Consider the following 22494-nt stretch of genomic DNA (forward strand, 5'->3'; position numbering starts at 1 on the left):
TTTAAATCAATTTGAATGGGTGTTCAGGACAGCTGATATCTATTAAAAAATGCTCAGCTAATTCTCATGGAGAGCCTGATGTGGGCAGATATTCTGTGTGGCTTTGAAGATATACAACAGGGGGATGTACACCATGCTGCAGGTTTGACCTTATCCACATGAATTGGTTCAACATTTGAGGACTTAGATAAATCAATGGTCACTTTATGATATCATATCAACATAACTTAAATGTGTTCTGTGTGTGATATGAATGTACATCTATGGAATACTAATACAAATGTAGATTTATACAACCCTGTATGTAGCTTCAGTTTTGCTTTGGGTTGTTATAGATGAGGTCACTACTTTTGAGCTGATGTTATACCCTTACTTACGACCACCTTCAAATTGCCCTTTGGGATAGAAATCTTTGAAACCTTTTTTTTTTGTGCCAGCGTTTCATTATTAAATCACCTCACACACTTTGTCCAATCTGACCATCTAATCCTCCTGAGAGTCTCAGTCTGTTTCACTGCTCCAGAGGTCAAGAGGTGAAGTGCAGCTAATTTATTCATTCAGTCAAATTTTCTGGCTGTGCAGATGGCAGCCTGATATGATATCACTATCACAATCCCATTGGAGTATGCAGGCTGGGGACCCGGGACGAGTGTTCACATGAGCAGGCCCAGCCTTATCAGATTGACGAGCGCTGCCCTTATCTGTGACAGACGGTTCTGGTCCAGCTGCAGGCAGGGGAGGGAGAGATGGAGAGATGGAGAAATAAGCCGCTTAGATAGACTTGATCCAACCCCAGATCCCTCTCGGAGGAAAAGTTTGTGACTCTTCTTCAAAGAGGCTCTGTCATGTTGTTTGAAATAGTTTGATGGCTGGTGCTGAATGAAAATGACACTTCTTATGTGTCCTGTTACAGAAGGTGACCTGAGGAGGATGACCCCACAGTGAGACTGGACCCTTCCGTGAGGACCCACCTTCCCCTGACCTGCGTGTCCAGAGCCTCCTCCCGCACCCCGGACACCCCGCCCCACTCCTTCTTCTCTCAGCCCCTCCTCTGGGCCCAGGAACCCCCCTCCCCAGGTACCAGGATGGACCTGCACCGGGCCGCATTCAAGATGGAGTCGTCCTCCTACCTGCCTAACCCTCTGGCATCCCCGGCCCTCATGGTGCTGGCTTCCACCGCCGAGGCCAGCCGCGACGCCTCCATCCCCTGCCAGCAGCCCCGCCCCTTCGGCGTGCCCGTCTCCATGGGGGAGAAGGACATGCACCTGCCCTTCAACAACGGCTCCTACACCTTCGCCTCCATGTACCACCGTCAGGGAGCCGTTCCCGGGGGCTTCCCCAACCGGGACTTCCCCTCCTCCCTGCTGCACCTGCATCACCAGTTCGCCCCTCCAAACCTGGACTGCTCCCCCATCAGCATGCTGAACCACAGCGGGGTGGGGGCCTTCCGACCCTTCGCCTCCCCACCAGAGGACCGTGACGGGGCAGGGGGCTACCAGTCTGCCTTCACCCCAGCCAAGCGCCTCAAAGGCTGCCTGGATGCAGACGCCTCTCCCCACCTGCGCTACACGGACGCTGAGGGTAAAGAGTATGACTTTGGGGCACAGATCCCCTCCAGGTCCCCAAGCGCCCTCAAAGCAGTTGAGGACGCTGGGAAAAAGATTTTTGCAGTGTCAGGCTTATTGTCCGACCGCGAGACGTCATCAAGCCCAGAAGAGCGCATCGAACGCTGTGAGTACATTCACCGTTTTCTAATGTTTCACAAAGGTCTGATTAGTCTGTAAAGTAAAGAAACATTAAGCGTGTGTAATGATTTGTTATCTTTATTATCAAATCATGCCTCACAAACCATATGATTTTGATATTAATTTACAAGAAAACATTGATCTAAAAACAGCACATACTACATACTGTGATAAAGTAGAGACTGCAGCACCCATTCTATGTGAGAAGTGTATTCAACTACCAGGGAATGTTCAGATAGTGTTTCACAGAACACATTACAAGGAACTCCACAGGTCTAATTCATAAATGAGATGGAGGTTTCTCTTGGGTAAGTGAAGTGAAAGAATTGGGGCAATTCAAATGATGGCATAACCTCTCCTGACTCGGGCGTGCTCAGAAGAATAAGTATGCTGCTGAGTGAGAGTCCAGTAATATAACTGGCCTTAATTCACCCTGTGAACCTTAACTCCAAATACAGCAGCCTGTGAAAACCAAAAACATTTCCATCGGCCTGAAACTCATACGCAACCACCAACTTTTGTTTCCTTACACACACACACACACACACACACACACACACACACACACACACACACACACACACACACACACACACACACACCCCCTGTCCCTCCCTGTCCCTGTCACTCCCTGTCCCTGTCCCTGTCCCTCCCTGTCCCTGTCCCTCCCTGTCCCTGTCACTCCGACTCCCACAAGCTCTGGGACATTAGCATTGGTCAATGAGTGGAGGCCATTTGGCTCTCTGTTTGAATCTGATTACTTGGGAAGTGACTCGCTACAAGATGGGGCACAGTCCTGTCATCAGCATTCATCATATACCACTGCACTCACCCAGCCAGTGTGGCAAATGAACAGGGGATCACCCAGCTTCCCAAACTTTGGCAGGAGACGTGTCTCTAACAGAAGGGGCGTTCAATCGGAGAACCCACTACCCCTGTCTCCCCCTACCCTCCTCTCTCTCTGCACAAGTACTAACAACTCCTACACATGTCAACACAATCCATCTGATCTTGTGACAGATTGGTGGGAGGGAGAGAGACAGAGAGCGAGCGAGATAGAGAGAGAGGGGGTCTCTCTGGATGAGCAGGGGACTGAGGCCTCATTATGATGGTGGGTAATTCCCTGTGCTTTTTTGCCATCTTTCTGTCTCTGTCTCAGTCCATCTTTCTGTCTCTGTTTCAGTCCATCTTTCTGTCTCTGTCTCAGTCCATCTTTCTCTCTCTGTCTCAGTTCATCTTTCTCTCTCTGTCTCAGTCCCTCTTTCTCTCTTTTTCTCCCCCATTTCCTCACCCTCTCATTGGGAGGGCTAGAGCGCGAGAGATCGAACCACCCTTGATCAAACACATGAGAGACAAGGGCAGCGAGCTGAGACTGATCCGATAACAAAAACACCAGAAGAGCAGGGAAGACTGTGAATGACACACCCAGACCGAAGAAAGAGAGGGAGAGAGAAGTAGGGAAGGATAGAGAGAGAGAGGGAGAGAACTGAAAGAAATAGCACCTCTCATAAAGGATGACTTCTCATATGAGTCCTGTTTAAAGGAACTGTAAACGTCAGCCCAGCTGTAGAACCAGACTTTGTAACGTGTAGTGTAGGTGGAAGAAGTGAAATAGAATGACATGTCCTTCATTTTGAGGCATTGGGAGATTGCAAAATGCAGCTACATCAATTCTCCCAGAGAAAGGCTTATGTGTGTTACCAATAGCATCCAGATCTACTGCTACTGTGCCTTAAGCTGATATTGGGGTCATTTGATTACGATATGGCCTGGTTCATCCTCACTGATATAGAGGAGATTATGGTGGAAGGGGACCAGTGGACTAGGGGACCGGGGGTTTGGCATCCCCACTGAGGAGTAAGGCGGCATGAGCGTAGGGTATGGTGAGGACTGGGGGGGGGGGGTGAATTAGTTTGAGAGCTGGAAGCTGTTTTCTGTTTTGGAGTCTTGTCTAATTCGATTAAACCTGGTCCCACCAAGGGCTCTAATGCAATTGAATTTCCAGCACTTTTATATAAGAGACTTAAATTGGGTTCCCCTTGACTGGATCGTTGGCTGCTTGCTGTCACTCCTGGAGCAGTGTCCCCTCAGTGTTAAGCCCACCAGATCTTCCCAGTACAGTCACTGGCACGTTTTTAATACGCTATGCTGTCAACCATTAAACCTCCACATAAAGGTCCCATCATGGCATAACATATATATGCATAATATACGCATGTCACATTATAAGCTATTACCAGTCAGTGTATTCATGCTACATATTTATCCTCTGAAATCCGGAATAAGAAGGTTTTTCCTTCTATACTGTATTATTTACAGGCATCAGGAGTCATTTGCCTGTTTAAAATTCACATGAATATTTACACTGAAACAGTCACATGCAGAAGCTCAGCGAAGACAGAAGAACACTTGTTTGTTTGTGAGAGTGATTTTATATTTGTGTATCTCTGTGTGTTTTGTGTGTGTGCCATTTATTTTTATGGATATAGTGTGTGTGTGTGTTTGTTCCTGTGTGTGTATGTGTGTGTTTTGTGAGAGTCTACATCTCCCTGTGTGAGTGTGTGACAGCTGGAGTTTGTTTGTTTGTTTTTCCCCCACCACACAATTGCACGGCAGAGCTGAGCATTGAACATGACCCTGAACAGCTAACCCACTTCCACAATTCCATTCCACAAAGCACCCCAACACGCCTGACTTGGGGCGTAGGGAGAGAGAGAGAGAGAGAGAGAGAGAGAGAGAGAGAGAGAGAGAGAGAGAGAGAGAAAAGAGTGAGAGAGAAGTAAAGACTGTGTGTGAGAGCGAGAGAGAGAAGTAAAGACTGTGTGTGTGAGAGAGAGATAGAGAAGTAAAGACTGTGTGTGTGTGTGAGAGAGAGATAGAGAGAGAGAGAGATAGAGAGAGAGATATAGAGAAGTAAAGACTGTGTGTGTGAGAGAGAGATAGAGAAGTAAAGACTGTGTGTGTGAGAGAGAGATAGAGAAATAAAGACTGTGTGTGTGAGAGAGAGATAGAGAGAGAGAGAGAGGGAGAGAGAAGTAAAGACTGTGTGAGAGAGCGAGAGAGAGAGAGAGATAGAGATAGATAGAGAAGTAAAGACTGTGTGTGTGAGAGAGAGATTGGGAGGTAAAGACTGTGAGAGAGGGAGAGAGAAGTAAAGACTGTGTGTGAGCGAGAGAGAGAAGTAAAGACTGTGTGTGAGCGAGAGAGAGAGAAGTAAAGACGGTGTGTGAGTGAGAGAGAGAGAGAAGTAAAGACTGTGTGTGAGCGAGAGAGAGAAGTAAAGACTGTGTGAGCGAGAGAGAGAGAAGTAAAGACTGTGTGAGCGAGAGAGAGAAGTAAAGACTGTGTGTGTGAGCGAGAGAGAAGTAAAGACGGTGTGTGTGAGAGAGAGAGAGAGAGAGAGAGAGAGAGAGATAGATAGAGATAGATAGAGAAGTAAAGACTGTGTGTGAGAGAGAGATTGGGAGGTAAAGACTGTGAGAGAGGGAGAGAGAAGTAAAGACTGTGTGTGAGCGAGAGAGAGAAGTAAAGACTGTGTGTGTGAGCGAGAGAGAGAAGTAAAGACTGTGTGAGAGAGAGAGAGAAGTAAAGACTGTGTGTGTGTGTGAGAGAGAGAAGTAAAGACTGTGTGTGTGAGAGAGAGAGAGAAGTAAATAATGTGTGTGTGAGAGAGAGAAGTAAAGACTGTGTGTGTGAGCGAGAGAGAGAGAAGTAAAGACTGTGTGTGTGAGAGAGAGAAGTAAAGACGGTGTGTGTGAGCGAGAGAGAGAAGTAAAGACTGTGTGTGAGCGAGAGAAGTAAAGACTGTGTGTGTGAGCGAGAGAGAGAAGTAAAGACTGTGTGTGTGAGCGAGAGAGAGAAGTAAAGACTGTGTGTGTGAGCGAGAGAGAGAAGTAAAGACTGTGTGTGTGAGCGAGAGAGAGAAGTAAAGACTGTGTGTGTGAGCGAGAGAGAAGTAAAGACTGTGTCTGTGAGCGAGAGAGAGAGAGAGAGAAGTTCAGACGGTGTGTGAGTGAGAGAGAGAAGTAAAGACTGTGTGTGAGCGAGAGAGAGAGAAGTAAAGACGGTGTGAGAGAGAGAAGTAAAGACTGTGTGTGAGCGAGAGAGAGAGAAGTAAAGACGGTGTGTGAGTGAGAGAGAGAAGTAAAGACTGTGTGTGAGCGAGAGAGAGAAGTAAAGACTGTGTGTGTGTGAGAGAGAGAAGTAAAGACGGTGTGTGTGTGTGAGAGAGAGAAGTAAAGACGGTGTGTGTGTGAGAGAGAGAAGTAAAGACGGTGTGTGTGTGAGAGAGAGAGAGAGAAAAAGTGAGATAAAAGGAGAGATCAAATAAATAATGAAAAAGGAGGATGAGCAATCAGTGTGGTTTAGAGCTGAAACACAGACCCCAGCTGACTTCCTGAGCAGCTGAAATAAAAGAGAAGAATCCTTAAGACAACAGTGTAGCTACGCGGGCTTCCTTCCTGACGTACACCAAGCTATGAGCCGTACAGACCTGTCTCCATAAATCCCCGCTGATTTACGGGGAACTGGGTGCCTAGCAGGGCCACAGTTAACCCCCACCAGCCCGGTCAGTCAGGACTGGGGTTAGCCACTGACCGACCCACCGCTTAGTCAGTCAGACGACAGGCCAGTAAGACTAGGCTAGATATCCCATCTAATGTCTGTCTCTGTCTGTCTGTCTGTCTGTCTGTCTGTCTGTCTGTCTGTCTGTCTGTCTGTCTGTTTGTCTGTCTGTCTGTCTGTCTGGGAGAATCAGGATTCAGAATCAGAATTCAGTTCCTCCCACATTGTATTCAAGACCACCTGAGTTTTGGGTTTAGATTTGAGGTTCAATTACTCGGTGATGATTCTGAACATTATCAGCTAGAGATTGTTGTGATATAAAAAGCAATGCAGTGCAGTATGTAGTTCCATCTCCATACCTGGTTGTGTGACACCGGTTGCCAGGCAGATTGTTGTTTAATGATTTACTGGCCCGTACCTTTCTCTCTCCGTCCCCTTCACCATGATTGATGCAGATTTTCATGTTTGTCATTCCTGCCTTGTAGATCTGTCACCCAACTTGCAGTTATTCCACCGTTCTTCACATCCAATGTTCAAAAGAGCAACGTGCGCTGACAGCTGTTAAAACACACAGACAGTCGGAAAAGGAGTTTTTTTTTTTTCGTTCAAAGAGCAGATGTCATCAGTGTGGTTATTATTCCCAGGGAAATATTACAAACTTTGGGAAACAGTTGCAGGAAAAGCAGACAATCACCGAGAGGATCGTCAAAGAGTAAGGATGATAGTGATGATGGTGATAAGAATAGAAATCCCTTTATATTTGAATTCCTGTAATCTCACAAGGCTCTTGAATTGTTTTGTTTAGTTACAACAACCCCTATTCATTTCATTCTGGCAGGTGAAGACCTAAATAACCAAGGAGACATTGTCATCCCCACAAAAATCTGCTCCCTGCTCCCCCCTCCTCTTGCCCTGATCTCCTCCCCGCTCCCTCCCTCGCTCTCCTCTCCCTGTCACGGTCTAGTGGCGAGGTTAAGTTAAGTAAGAGTGTTCTAATAATTAGGCTGCAGCCCGGGTGCTCGTCTGTGTTACCCAGATGTTAAAAGGCTTGTCCTCTCATGTTGCCTCCCTGTCAGTCCCCCCTCCACCTCCCCACCTCCTCTCCTGCCCAGCTCCTGGGTGATGTGGCCCTCTGGCCTCCATTTCTTTGTCTAGTCTCTTTCTGTCTCTCTCGTTGGGTGGTTGTTGGCAGTAGACAGCAGGTGTCTACCCACCACAACGCTGTGTTAAAGAGAAGAGCAGTGGGCTGTGCCATTGTCGCAGCGCAATACAGATCAAGGATTAGCGCTTCCTGCCTGGGCTTTGTTGGATCGGCCACTTGAATTGGACACAGATTGGTGTGCGGCCTCGATTATTGAAACGAGGCGCTGGATCCACTGTTAGGGAAATGAATGGGGGGAAATTAGATGAGTGGCGCCACCCTCCTCCAAGGAACAGCTGGGTTCTCTGGACTAGTTAACAGCTCCTTGCAGTGCTCAGTTAAAGGAGGGACACATTGAACACAAGCCCACAACTGTTTTATCTGTTTTTCTCATATTGCCGAGCTAGAAAGAGAACTTGTTTCAGCTCCAGACAATATGAGAACATAGGTCTCAAAAGAAGGGACGATTGAAGTCGTAATGTAAAACAGGAATCTTTATATAGCTTGTAATATTGTGGTGGTATGTTTTCCCTGACAATGGGCTTTCACTTTTTTCTGTGTGTGTGTGTGTGTGTGTGTGTGTGTGTGTGTGTGTGTGTGTGTGTGTGTGTGTGTGTGTGTGTGTGTGTGTGTGTGTGTGTGTGTGTGTGTGTGTGTGTGTGTGTGTGTGTGTGTGTGTGTGTGTGTGTGTGTGTGTGCGTGCGCCTCAGCAGTATGGGGGGCCCAGTCTCCGTCCGTTCCACTTGGCCCCCTCCATTTCATCTCCCAGGCCCCGGGTCAGCTGCATTCCCATGGTCCGGATTCCAGCCCTGCGCTGATGTCACTCAGCCTCTATAAACCCCAGTGAAACCAGCCCGCTGAGTCCAGTAGAACCTCCACAGCTGGCACTCAGTTCCGTTCCTCCGTTACACAGGGGTCAGGCTGCTAGACAGGACACCAGGAGGGCAGAACACCCTGGAGGTCCGGTCCTCCATGCCCCTCTCCTCCCTTTATTAAACAGGTTGGGAACAGATTCTTTAGTTGTCACTGACTGACTCACAGTGTCCAGAGCTGTTGGGTTTATTTCTCCGGAGAGCCGGTATTCCACGGCCCTCGGCCTGCCCATGCTAATGCAGACGTATTGAAAGGTCTGTCCCCACCAGAACACCCTTAAAGAACCAGGGGCTGAAGCCGCGCTCCTGCTAACAGGTCCCCCACCTAGAGCAAGGCTAGACAGACCCCCACGACAGCTGGCATGTAGTCTCTAGCACTTTTATTCCCCCTTTTCTTTTATCTTCATGTTTCCTACGTTCCTCTCCTTTCCTCTTTTTCTTCCCTCTCTTTCTCCTCCCTCCCTGTCTCCTCGCTAGCTCTGCCCCCTTCTTTTCGTCTCTGTAAATCTAATCTTCTCACAGTTTGTGGATGCAGTCTTCTGTGACAAGCTTGTTTCCAAAAAGCACACTTGGCAAAAGGACACATATATGTTACGCCCTTAATTTGGAATAATTCATCGTCAAGTGGTTGTGGCCTCTGAAGCGCTGCTGTGAGAGGCTGCGTTTGGGATCGTTACCTGTTTTAACACACGGTTGCACAATGTTTCACAGTGTTGCAGACTGGAGCTGTGCCACAATAACACTCCTTTTTCAGACCATTACCTCACAACCACATGAAATGCACCTGTAGTTTTTTTTGTTTCGGTGATATTTAGTCTTCACTGAAACTACACTAGAGTGGTTATTCAGTAGGTAAATCTGGAGAAACAAAAACTAGAAAACGTAACAATTGGATGTATGGGTATACAGTGAATTACCAGCAAACTAAATAGGCATGTTTCAAACCATTCAAGTGGGCATTTCCTTGTTATTCGCACCATGAGATGCAGAAACATTGTATAATCACAGTCTCAGCTGCTAATCACGGAACCACCATGAATAAAGAAAGGCCTCCATACTGCCACATGTTCAATCCAATCTGAATGGTCCTTCACACTCACCCACAATGCAGTGGTGCATTTGTGACAGGTGACGGCCATTAGGAAAGTGTTGCCATTCTCCCCCTAGCTACCTTCATGTCACTCACCCTCCGTCCAATCCTCCTCTCACTAGCCCCAATTAATTATTTATCAGCATGTATCATCTATTTACCTTTGTAATCCATCTGTCAGCAGGCCTATTGATTCCAGCCTGCATTCTAATTGTGCGTCCTCTACTCAGCAGCTATCTCATATTGAAATCCAATAGCTGTCACCCACCCAGCCTCTCTCTGTATTAGTTACCCAGTCTCTATCTGTATTAGTTACCTAGCCTCTATCTGTAGTAGTTACCTAGCTTCTATCTGTATTAGTTACCTAGCCTCTATCTGTATTAGTTACCCAGCCTCTCTCTGTATTAGCTACACAGCCTCTATCTGTATTAATTACCCAGTCTCTATCTGTATTAGTTACCTAGCCTCTATCTGTATTAGTTACCTCTATCTGTATTAATTACCCAGACTCTATCTGTATTAGTTACCTAGCCTCTATCTGTATTAGTTACCCAGCCTCTATCTGTATTAGTTACCCAGCCTCTCTCTGTATTAGTTACCTAGCCTCTATCTGTATTAATTACCCAGACTCTATCTGTATTAGTTACCTAGCCTCTATCTGTATTAGTTACCCAGCCTCTCTCTGTATTAGTTACCTAGCCTCTATCTGTATTAGTTACCCAGCCTCTCTCTGTATTAGTTACCTTGCCTCTATCTCTATTAGTTACCCAGCCTCTCTCTGTATTAGTTACCCAGCCTCTCTCTGTATTAGTTACCCAGACTCTATCTGTATTAGTTACCTAGCCTCTATCTGTATTAGTTACCCAGTCTCTCTCTGTATTAGTTACCTAGCCTCTATCTGTATTAGTTACCCAGCCTCTCTCTGTATTAGTTACCTTGCCTCTATCTCTATTAGTTACCCAGCCTCTCTCTGTATTAGTTACCCAGCCTCTCTCTGTATTAGTTACCCAGCCTCTCTCTGTATTAGTTACCCAGGCTCTATTTGAATTAGTTACCCAGCCTCTCTCTGTATTAGTTACCCAGCCTCTATCTGTATTAGTTACCCAGCCTCTATCTGTATTAGTTATCCATCCTCTATCTGTATTAGTTACCCAGCCTCTCTCTGTATTAGTTACCCAGCCTCTCTCTGTATTAGTTACCTAGTCTCTATCTGTATTAGTTACCTAGTCTCTATCTGTATTAGTTACCCAGCCTCTATCTGTATTAGTTACCTAGTCTCAATCTGTATTAGTTACCTAGTCTCTGTCTGTATTAGTTACCCAGCCTCTATCTGTATTAGTTACCTAGTCTCTATCTGTATTAGTTACCCAGCCTCTATCTGTCTGTAGCGGTGATTTTGTTAATCATTGGAGTCATAGTAGCTGTTCTAAAGTATTCTTAGGGCGGCAGAGAGTTAGAGAGTTGGGCCAGTAATGTTAGAGAGTTGGGCCAGTAATGTTGGAGAATTGAGCCAGTAATGTTAGAGAGTTGGGCCAGTAATGTTAGAGAGTTGGGCCAGTAATGTTAGAGAGTTGGGCCAGTAATGTTAGAGAGTTGGGCCAGTAATGTTAGAGAGTTGGGCCAGTAATGTTAGAGAGTTGGGCCAGTAATGTTAGAGAGTTGGGCCAGTAATGTTAGAGAGTTGGGCCAGTAATGTTAGAGAGTTGGGCCAGTAATGTTAGAGAGTTGGGCCAGTAATGTTAGAGAGTTGGGACAGTAATGTTAGAGAGTTGGGCCAGTAATGTTAGAGAGTTGGGCCAGTAATGTTAGAGAGTTGGGCCAGTAATGTTAGAGAGTTGGGCCAGTAATGTTAGAGAGTTGGGCCAGTAATGTTAGAGAGTTGGGCCAGTAATGTTAGAGAGTTGGGCCAGTAATGTTAGAGAGTTGGGCCAGTAATGTTAGAGAGTTGGGCCAGTAATGTCACTGGTTTGAATACCTGAGAAGACAAGGTGAAAAATCTGTCGATGAGCCCTTGAGCCCTTAAGCAAAACACATTTCACTCACTGCACCTATCTGGTATATGTGACAATGAAACTTTTGTTTTTCTTGTTTTTTCCTGAAGGAAGATGAATTTCAAACACTGAACGTCTCTACTCTTGTTATATTCAGTTTCAATTCTTTAGTTCTTCTTTCTTTCATTCTTTTTTCCCTATATTTTTTCCTCGCTAGTTCTGTTGACATTGAGGGGTCGGGTAGAGATGTGTAGCAGGCTGTCTGTCTGGTCGTGTGGAGTCTACCACACCACATACCACACTACCCTGCACCACAGCACACCACACCGCCTGTCCGTGTCCAGGCGCCTGCAGCCGGTGCTTTTATAAGCCAGTAAATAGGTCCATAGGGGGGTAGTAACCAAGCAGCCGGGAGGAAAGTGTTCAAGTAGGCACTTAACCAGCAGCCCCACCAGTCTCCCTCCCTCCCACTCTCTGATGGCTTATACTGTTGTTCTCAGTTGTCTTCTAACAAGGCTTTTGACATAATTGAATACAGTAGCCCTGCAGAGTGCCGATAAGTGTGTGCGTTTGCGTGTTTGAGTGTGTGTAAGCTATGTGCGTCTGTGTGTGTGGGAAGATGAATGACTACGTGTGTCCGAGCATTCGTACATGGGCGTGTGTGTACATAAATGTGTGTGTGTGTGTGTGCGTGATGTCTCTCTGTAGGGTTTATATATGCACATTGGTATACAGTACATGTAAACTTACTGCTCACTTCGTGCCCTCCTCCTTCTCTTAGTCTCCTGGGCTAATCAGAGGCTACGTGTGAGAGCCCAGCATGAGTAAACGCTGAAATGCAGCAATCAGTAAACACTCACTGAGCTAATGACATCAATCAATGGCCTTTTAAAACAGCAATTTGATAATTACAATCATCAATGCTCCCCGCAGTATTCATTACCAAGCAAGGACTGATCTCAATAGGGCCTCCCTCCATTTCTCCCTCTCTCTTTCTCATCACTTCACCCATGGGATTTTCCTGGTTAAATCAAGGTTAAAAAAATAAAATAAAGTATTGTCTTGTCAACTGGCCCGAGGTGTTTAGATAAAGCTTATAGAGATGGATTTATTTAGATGTGTTTTTGAATGATCCTGTTTTCTAATATTAAGATTAGGAGCATTATCTATGTTGACTCCTGTCGGGTTGTTAAATGCTAAACCCGCTGTTCAATTTGTGTGTTTGCATTTCTTATGTAAAAAAAAAAAAAGAGGAAGAGGGTTGTCAGTAGTACAACTAAATGTATTCAACCAAAATGCGTCTTGCACATTTAACCGCTCTGCATCAGAGAGGTGCGGGGGAGGGGGGCTGCCTTAATAGACAATTAATGGTTCAAAGGATTACTTAACCACAATGTAATATATTTGTCTTTAGTATCGTTTGGTCAGTTTCCAATAGTACACTACTGTTATTTCTCAACAACAACAAAAATGACTATTTTAAACAACCTCTGTTTCATTTTGGGATAAGAATTGATATAATACATTTACACATCTTAGCAACTCAAAGTGTGAGACAATTCCAATGGTTCATTTGGTGATGTGCAGCCTGGTGCAGACAGCAGGTCTGTTTTCATTATGATGGATTAGCAACAATTATTCCACAGCTGTAGAAAATCAATTTAATTTGTCACTTGTCTCTCCTTTCAAAATACTTTCTGAGATGAAACCACGGTGCCAGAAGTAGGAGGCACGATCCTTATGTGTCATCTTGTTCGGTGATCAGTGATTACGTTGTCTCGTCTGAGAGTCTCTGAGAGTCGTGATGCTTGTCGTTACTGCGGGGGCGCGGGGGAATTGCGCAGAAGTTTCTTTATGTGACACATCAAAGGGAAACAGCGGCCGTTTGACAAACCCTCTCAGCGTGGGGTCCACGTCTCAACCAGTGCCTCCCCCTTCCACCCCAACAATCAAAGATGAAAACTGCCCCTGGGTTGCTCCTCAGTGGGTCATTTTCATCACATTTGTTGTGTGTACCAGCCAGCCAAACAGAGACAATTTTGAGATATAGAGCTGAAAATTGTTGCTTTTGAAAATGACACCTGAAAGTGGTGAGTTGGGGGCTAATCTGGACTGGGGCCCTAGCTCTCTTCTCTTTATAGAGTGGTCCTGTTTGGCTACACGTGGCTGACTGTGGCTCTGTCTGAGTTAAGCCCTGTAACCCACCTGGCGCGGTGTAATCCTGTAGTCATGTCAGACTGTGGCAGGCTCCAGCACTCTGCGGGTTCCATTTCGATGTTGGATGTCTAATATCGCATCCCCGTGGTAAAATGCTCGGAATTCTGCCCCCCTGGAAGGGGGGTGCTGAAGGGTCGAGGAGGGGGGGGAGGGGAGGGGGAGATAGAAGGGAGGCAGGGGGCTTAGAGGAGCAGAAGAGAGAAAATCTGTCACTTCTCCCAAAGCAGACACCCTTCTGACCTCCATTCAAAGATATATTGATTTTCCAGTGCTCCCTCCAAGAGGAGGAGTGGTGTGCGGTGGGAGAGATGGAGCGTCAGGAGCAACACAGTATGGCTCCTCATCTCTACAAGTTAAACACAGATCCCTCGCTACCTCACTAGCAGAAAAATATCATAAGCTCAAAGACAAGACAGAATGTCTAAAAGACAGCAACATCTCTGTGTGTACCAGTAGGAAGTGTGTGTGTGTGTGTGTGTGTGTGTGTGTGTGTGTGTGTGTGTGTGTGTGTGTGTGTGTGTGTGTGTGTGTGTGTGTGTGTGTGTGTGCGTGCGTGCGTGCGTGCGTGTGTTTGTAGAAAGCCAGTGTTTCAATCTATTTCTGGCATATGGTGTTGTTCTCAGACAAGCAGATCCAAGCTCTCAGTTCAGAACTCCCTCTAGTTCTCTTTACTGGAGTCCCTCCGATAGCCGGGCTGCAGGGAGCCGCCTGAGGAGATCCAAGGATCCTTCAGAAGAGGACAAAACAGAGCTTGCATGTAGAAACAAGTAGAGCCAAGGAGAAAGCGCTCGCAGCATCTCCCTCTCTCTCAGTGCTCCTGTCTTATTGGTCGTAAGCCCTCTCTCTCTTCTCTCTCTGACACTGGACAGGGACAGTGTAGCAGTAGGAGAGACATCCTGGTGAGGAAACTGTTTGTTTAGTACACCCTGACAAACCTGCCACCAATGACGCACAACGCTTTAGAAAATGTTTCAATATTACAGTTTGTTTCTTTTAGATCTGTTGAGATTCTGTTCAATAATGTCAAGAAGAATGGAGGAACTCCATGATTTGCTTGCCCAAAGATTGTGGTTTCAGTGTTTTCCGTACACACTACATTAGGTTTTTTACAAATCAAACTGTTATCATTGGTAGTTGATACTGTGAAGCCTCATATAAACATTGTTTGAACATCTTGGCCATGTTCTGTTTTAATCTCCACCCGGCACAGCCAGAAGAGGACTGGCCACCCCACATAGCCTGGTTCCTCTCTAGGTTTCTTCCTAGGTTTTGGCCTTTCTAGGGAGTTTTTCCTAGCCACCGTGCTTCTACACCTGCATTGCTTGCTGTTTGGGGTTTTAGGCTGGGTTTCTGTACAGCACTTTGAGATATCATCTGATGTACGAAGGGCTATATAAATACATTTGATTTGATTTATAAATACCATGATTATAATACCCTGTTTTCCTTTAAAAGGGAGTGTAGCTAAGGCTCCTTAGCTCCTAAAGCTATGGCCCACGGTGTGTCTTCCAACACATGTAAACCCAACGTTCACTTAGAAAAAATACTGACTTTGCAGCAATGTCACAGCAACAAACATTATTGTATCATGATCAGTGGAGAGAAGAGGTCAGGTGTTCACTGGGAGGTGACCTTACACCGTGGTGTCCGTGGTAATGGCTGACTGCTGGGGCTGCTGGGGCAGGGCTGGACACGCCAGGTCGTCTCGGACATTGGCGGTTCACAGATAGCAGAGCGCATGCTGGGGAGAGGTCCTGCTGGGTTGTAGCCCACTGTCAGTGCTCTAGTTAAATGACCGCCAGCTCAGACCAGGTAATGATGATCTGATGGGATCTGAGAACATACTGTGATAATATGAAGTGAACACCGGTGCCCTGGGGGTTTTACTGAAAAAGCAAACAGAGAAGACAAAAGTGCATTTGAAAGTGAAATAGATGTAAAAGGGAGAAACTATGGGCCCGGCTGGTTTGAGTGTGGACTTTAAGTGAGTGCATTCGTGTATACATGTGTGTGTGTTAATCTGACTCTGTGTTGGTAATGCTTGTAGCCCCCCAGGCCTCTTCCTCCTGTATTAATACTCTTCCATCGATATGGCCGGCCATGTGGTTGGGGCTGTCTGGTTTTGGGTGTCCTGCAGCAGGCATCCATCATCCAGCCGACAGAGCCCCCTTGCCAGTCAATAACCCAACAGAATGCTAATGGTGACATTTAACCATGGCCTGACAAATTAACCAAAGGCTACTCAACAAGGGTTAAATATTCAGCATCCATTCCTAACCTCCTCAACTGGTCTGGCCTGGCTACACAACTGCCTACTGGTTTGTATAGGTGGAGCATGGGGCTGGAGCATGGAGTCCATAGAGATATATAATAACAGTAAAGAGGGTAGAGGCCGAGCCAGGGGGAGTAGGGGTGCTGACGATGCTGCAGCACCTCATGATATTATATAGATTTTTAAATTTATATTCAAATTCCACAAAATGTTTGAACTAGGCTTTAATTATTCCTGTGTGAGCGGAGAGAATAGCAGCCCCACCCCGTCGACAGCAGCCCCACCCCAAAACATCTTCCTGTGGCCATGGGTATAGGCATAAACCTTCAGGATTCTAACCTGGAATGTGCTGGATCCCATATAGATATGTAATACTAGAGCGGTTATGTCATAAACCTTTGTAAGTCTGGCATTTGTTCTCTATGTTCTATTTCATTCTATGATGAATCCCTTTAAAGCCAACCCACAGAGGGAGGGGAGACTGGACTTTCAGCTTGCCATTATACACTTGACCATAAAATAAGATATGTTAGCATGTTAGAGAGGGGTTAGTGAATAGTGATGATACATAGGCACGGTCCCAGTGTTCACCTTTAAGGATGGTCATGCAGTGGATTTCAAGGGGGTTATGTTCATGCACACACAGGGTTAGAGGAGCTGATCACTTCCCCCTCCTCCTCCTCTACTCTCTCTCTGATCACTTCCCCCTCCTCCTCCTCTACTCTCTCTCTGATCACTTCCCCCTCCTCCTCCTCTACTCTCTCTCTGATCACTTCCCCCTCCTCCTCCTCTACTCTCTCGCTGATCACTTCCCCCTCCTCCTCCTCTACTCTCTCTCTGATCACTTCCCCCTCCTCCTCTACTCTCTCTCTGATCACTTCCCCCTCCACCTCCTCTACTCTCTCTCTGATCACTTCCCCCTCCTCCTCCTCTACTCTCTCGCTGATCACTTCCCCCTCCTCCTCCTCCTCTACTCTCTCTCTGATCACTTCCCCCTCCTCGCCCTCTACTCTCTCTCTGATCACTCCCCCCCCCCTCCTCTACTCTCTCTCTGATCACTTCCCCCTCCTCCTCTACTCTCTCTCTGATCACTTCCCCCTCCTCCTCCTCTACTCTCTCGCTGATCACTTCCCCCTCCTCCTCCTCCTCTACTCTCTCTCTGATCACTTCCCCCTCCTCCTCTACTCTCTCTCTGATCACTTCCCCCTCCTCCTCCTCCTCTACTCTCTCTCTGATCACTTCCCCCTCCTCCTCCTCTACTCTCTCTCTGATCACTTCTCCCTCCTCCTCCTCTACTCTCTCTCTGATTACAGATGGCACATGTGTCAGGAGGGAGAGGGTTGGTTACGATCAAAGCCCCCAGCCAATACCCCTCCCTATCCAACCCAGGCCCACCACCCTCTCTTCCTCTCTGGACTGGTCCATGGCTAGGCCGAGGGTAGGATCAGGGATGGAGCAGCAGGCACTAAGTGTGTCTTCCACATGAAAGTGTCCCTCGGCCTCCACTGTCCTCCCCTCCTCATAGCTAGACCAGCAGCCCAGCTCTCCTGCCCCCTCCCTTTTCCCTTTCTCTCTCTCTCTCTCCCTCCCTTTCTCTTTCTTTTTCAGCCTGTCCATCAGTGGCCTTATAAATAATTCATTGCTCTTTCCCTGATGCCTTGTCACCTTGCCTTCTTATTCGCCACCTTGTCTCCTTCCTCTCAGTTCCCCTCCTCTGTTCTCAGTGTAGTGGAACACCCCAGGAGCCCGCTTGTCCGGGACCACACACTCTCTCATCCCCACCCCCCTCTCCTCCACCTCCTCCTCCTCTTCTTCTTCCCTTTCTAGACTCCTGTCTCAGTCAATGGTCATTAAGTCAGAGATGGGGGTCCTGGTGGGTTCCATTTGTAGTCTGCTGTGTTTGTGGCTGGTAATTAATAGCATGCCCTTTTAACCTGTTGCGACGAGCAATCCCGTATCCAGGAGCGTAATTATAGCCTCAAGCTCATTACCATAACGCAACGTTAACTATTCATGAAAATCGCAAATGAAATTAAATAAATATATTGGCTCACAAGCTTAGCCTTTTGTTAACAACACTGTCATCTCAGATTTTCAAAAAATGCTTTTCAACCATAGCTACACAAGCATTTGTGTAAGAGTATTGATAGCTAGCATAGCATTAAGCCTAGCATTCAGCAGGCAACATTTTCACAAAAACAAGAAAAGCATTCAAATAAAATAATTTACCTTTGAAGAACTTCGGATGTTTTCAATGATGAGACTCTCAGTTAGATAGCAAATGTTCAGTTTTTCCAAAAAGATTATTTGTGTGGGAGAAATCGCTCCATTTGTTCATCACGTTTGGCTAAGAAAAAATCCCGAAAATTCAGTCATTACAACGCAAACTCGACAGAAACATGGCAAACGTTGTTTAGAATCAATCCTCAAGGTGTTTTTCACATATCTATTCGATGATAAGTCACTCGTGGCAGTTTGGTTTCTCCTCTGTTCAAAATGGAAAAATGCACGCACCTGGAGATTACGCAATAGTTTCGACGGAGGACACAGAGCGGACACCTGGTAAATGTAGTCTCTTATGGTCAATTTTCCAATGATATGCCTACAAATACGTCACAATGCTGCAAACACCTTGGGGAAACGACAGAAAGTGTAGGCTCATTCCTTGCGCATTCACAGCCATATAAGGAGACATTGGAACACAGCACCTCAAAAATCTGGCTCACTTCCTGTATGAAATTTCATCTTGGTTTCGCCTGTAGCATTAGTTCTGTGGCACTCACAGACAATATCCTTGCAGTTTTGGAAACGTGCATATGCATAGTCGAGCATCTTTTCGTTACAAAATATCTTGTTTAAAACGGGAACGTTTTTCATCCAAAAATGAAATACTGCCCCCAGAGGTTCAAGAGGTTAACTGGACAGTTCCTTCTAGATTCATGTTGTTTTCTACCAAGGGCTCCGGGTTTGGGAGGGTGGCAACGGCTTTTTGTTTGATCTCCGCATTCCTTATCATATTTTGACTTCCTGTTCAGTGGGGAAATGTTGTGTATGGATCAGCTTTAAGAGGTGTGGCTTGTTTCTTTAATATTCTCCTCTCGGATGTCTGTAAGGAGGGAGAGTTGAGTTGTCCTTTTTGAACTTCTCGGGTGTTGAAGAAGTCACTTGATTTAATGCAAAGCGCTCCATAGATGAAGGCAAATCGAACTTCATTGCCCTCTGGAGAGCCTTGTGGCTACCAGGCTGTGCAGCACTGTGCTCTCTGCAGGCAGGCAGGCAGGCACACAGGCAGGCACACAGACCTGCAGCAGGCTGGGAAAATAGAGGGAGAAGAAGGAGTTGTTTCCCCACTAATTTTACTGAGCAGAACCACAGACTTCCTGAACATTCTCCTCCCCTCGCTCCTCACGTCTCCTCTTGTCCTCCCAAGGGGCAGCTCACTGCAAGAGAACATTGGAAAACACTGAAAGCAAAGCAATCGGAGAGCTTTAATCTAGTCACTAATCCATCTCTTCTCTCAACAATTAAACACAGAATTAGAATCAGAATTAGTTCAGAACTTCTTCTAAACATCAAAATATAAGTTTGCATTGAAACCCATTAATCATATGAATGATTAATGTTTCCCTCTATAGAGTTTAGTGTCGTGATAATTGGATAGTGGGCATCAGAGGGCTGTGTCCTGGCTGATGCAGTAGGGCCGGCGGTGGAGCACTTGGGCAGGACCCCTGGGACATTGATATGCATCACATGGAGGTGTGTGTGTGTGTGTGTGTGTGTGTGTGTGTGTGTGTGTGTGTGTGTGTGTGTGTGTGTGTGTGTGTGTGTGTGTGTGTGTGTGTGTGTGTGCGTGTGTGTGTGAGAGAGACAGGTGGGACAGCCCATACTCTGGGATGCATACAGTAAGCAGGACTACTCGTTGTGTGTCCCTTCTAGCATATGTTTGTCCACCAAGCCCTCGCCGGCTCCACGACCTCAGATGGGTCTGTCTGTGTTACTCACAGCAATCTTGTCAGGCGACTAAAAAAATGTCCCCTTCACTTTCGCAGCCAGCCATACAACTGCTATTCTTTATTCAGCTGAGGCCCTGCTCGGTTAGTGCAAAATCAGCAGCGGCGCCCCGGCCCATAAGAAGCAGATCAATCAGGGAGCTGGGTGATGAATTAGAGGTATCAGCAGCATGGAGGATGCTAAATTGAGCCGGCAGGATGCCACTCTGCTGCTGGCTTGCTCTGGGGAGCAGGGAGCTGACACCATACAGACACAGCCTGAGTTGTCCTTGTATACCCCCCCATCCCCTCCATGCCGCTAGCCGCTTCCCTCCTCTGTACACACCCACAGATTGTCTCTCGCTCACAAAAACAAATACACAGATTTAGACATACACACATAACACACAGACACACAACACAAATGTCTGATGTCAAGTACAAAGTCCTTTCAAAAGAAGTTGGAAGAGGTCAGACTGAGCATTTGTAGGGTCTAACAAAACAGAATGACAATAACAGTAGTTCACCTATTTATTTGATAGCATCCTGTCACGACCGTCGGAAGAAGTGGACCAAAGTGCAGCGTGGTGAGCGTACATTTTCGTTTATTTGAATGAATGTCGCCAACAAAACAAGAAACGACCGTGAAGCTTCCAAGGGCTATAGTGCCACTAACAAAGATGAGTACCCACACTGAAAGGAGGGAAAAAGGGCTACCTAAGTATGATTCCCAATCAGAGACAACGATAGACAGCTGTCCCTGATTTAGAACCATACCCTGCCAAAACATAGAAATAAAGAAACATAGAAAACAAAACATAGAATGCCCACCCCACATCACACCCTGACCTAACCAAGTAGAGAAATAAAACGTCTCTCTAAGGTCAGGGCGTGACAGTACCCCCACCCCAAAGGTGAGGACTTCTTGCCATGGATCATCACTGGAGGCTTCTTGCCATGGATCATCACTGGAGGCTTCTTGCCATGGATCATCACTGGAGGCTTCTTGCCATGGATCATCACTGGAGGCTTCTTGCCATGGATCATCACTGGAGGCTTCTTGCCATGGATCATCACTGGAGGCTTCTTGCCATGGATCATCACTGGAGGCTTCTTGCCATGGATCATCACTGGAGGCTTCTTGCCATGGATCATCACTGGAGGCTTCTTGCCATGGATCATCACTGGAGGCTTCTTGCCATGGATCATCACTGGAGGCTTCGTGCCATGGATCATCACTGGAGGCTTCGTGCCATGGATCATCACTGGAGGCTTCTTGCCAAGGATCATTACTGGGCTGGAGAGACACACAGGAGGCCTGGCTCTGGGAGCAGGCACAGGACTCACAAGACTGGGAAGAAACATAGAAAACAAAACATAGAATGCCCACCCCACATCACACCCTGACCTAACCAAATAGAGAAATAAAACAGCTCTCTAAGGTCAGGGCGGGACACATCCACAAGGGAGGCACGTTATATGGGGCATTCCTTTCATAGAATATATTTTGTGACAGTCTAGCTTCAGTTATGAGTTAATGACAAACAATAAGGAATAAATAATATTTAAACTCTATTTATTATAAGTGACAAGAGGATTCAAATCCGTATGAATTAAAAAGAGATATAATATTGTAAGGTTGAATAGGAGTCTTTGTATCACTGAGGGGAAATTGTTTCATAAAATGTTAAACAGGTTGAACTGTGAGGAATGTGGTGTCTTGGCTCTAAAGGCCCTAAGGTTAGCAGGGGGCCTGTGGCTCTATCTGTCCCAAGGCACCTCGTATTGCAGTTACCGGTTCCACAACAACACCTGGAGGCTATAGGCTGGATGTAAGCAGAGAAACTGGGCTCCACATACATACCAGATTGAATCCCTCTCTCTCTCTCTCTCTCTCTCTCTCTCTCTCTCTCTCTCTCTCTCTCTCTCTCTCTCTCTCTCTCTCTCTCTCTCTCTCTGTCTCCCCCTCTCTCTCTCTCTCTCTCTCTCTCTCTCTCTCCCTCTCTCTCTCTCTCCCCCTCTCTCTCCCCCCCTCTCTCTCCCTCTCTCTCTTTCCTCCCTCTCTCTCTTTCTCTTCCTCTCTCCCTCTCTCTTTTCCTCTCTCCCTTTCTCTCTCTCTCTCTCTCTCTCTCTCCCCCCCTCCCCATCTCTCTCTCCCCCTCTCTCTCTCTCTTCCTCTCTCCCTCTCTCTCCCTCTCCCCCCCTCTCTCTCTCTCTCTCTCTTCCTCTCTCCCTCTCTCTCCTAACATCTCTCTCTCACTCTCTCTTCCTCTCTCTCCCCCCTCTCTCTCTCTTCCTCTCTCCCTCTCTCTCCTAACCTCTCTTTCTCTCTCTCTTCCTCTCTCCCCCTCTCTCTCTCCTCCCCCTCCCTCTCTCCCTCTCTCTTCCTCTCTCCCCCTCTCTCCCCCCTCTCTCTCTCTCCCCCCTCTCTCTCTCTCTCTCTCCCTCTCTCTATCCCTCTCTCTCTCTTCCTCTCCCCCCCCTCTCTCCCCCTCTCTCTCTCTCTCTCTCTCTCTCTCTCTTCCTCTCTCCCTCTCTTTCTCTCTCTCTTCCTCTCTCTCCCCCTCTCTCTCTCTTCCTCTCTCCCTCTCTCTCCTAACCTCTCTTTCTCTCT

At 46.8% G+C, this 22494-nt stretch overlaps 1 protein-coding gene across 7 annotated transcripts in view; it reads left to right on the forward strand.

Moving 5' to 3' along the window:
- Positions 1-22494, forward strand: part of LOC118402102 (E3 ubiquitin-protein ligase RNF220-like) — a 171510-nt gene that overhangs the window by 8855 nt on the left and 140161 nt on the right. For all 7 annotated transcript variants that reach the window (XM_052476961.1, XM_052476957.1, XM_052476958.1 and 4 more), the window contains exon 2: positions 914-1731. In XM_052476961.1, the coding sequence (XP_052332921.1) occupies positions 1086-1731 (646 nt within the window). In that variant the 5' untranslated portion in view covers positions 914-1085. The remainder of the gene's footprint in view (positions 1-913; positions 1732-22494) is intronic.

The sequence above is a fragment of the Oncorhynchus keta genome, chromosome 23 (genome assembly GCF_023373465.1).
Source record: "Oncorhynchus keta strain PuntledgeMale-10-30-2019 chromosome 23, Oket_V2, whole genome shotgun sequence".
Classification (NCBI taxonomy): domain Eukaryota; kingdom Metazoa; phylum Chordata; class Actinopteri; order Salmoniformes; family Salmonidae; genus Oncorhynchus; species Oncorhynchus keta.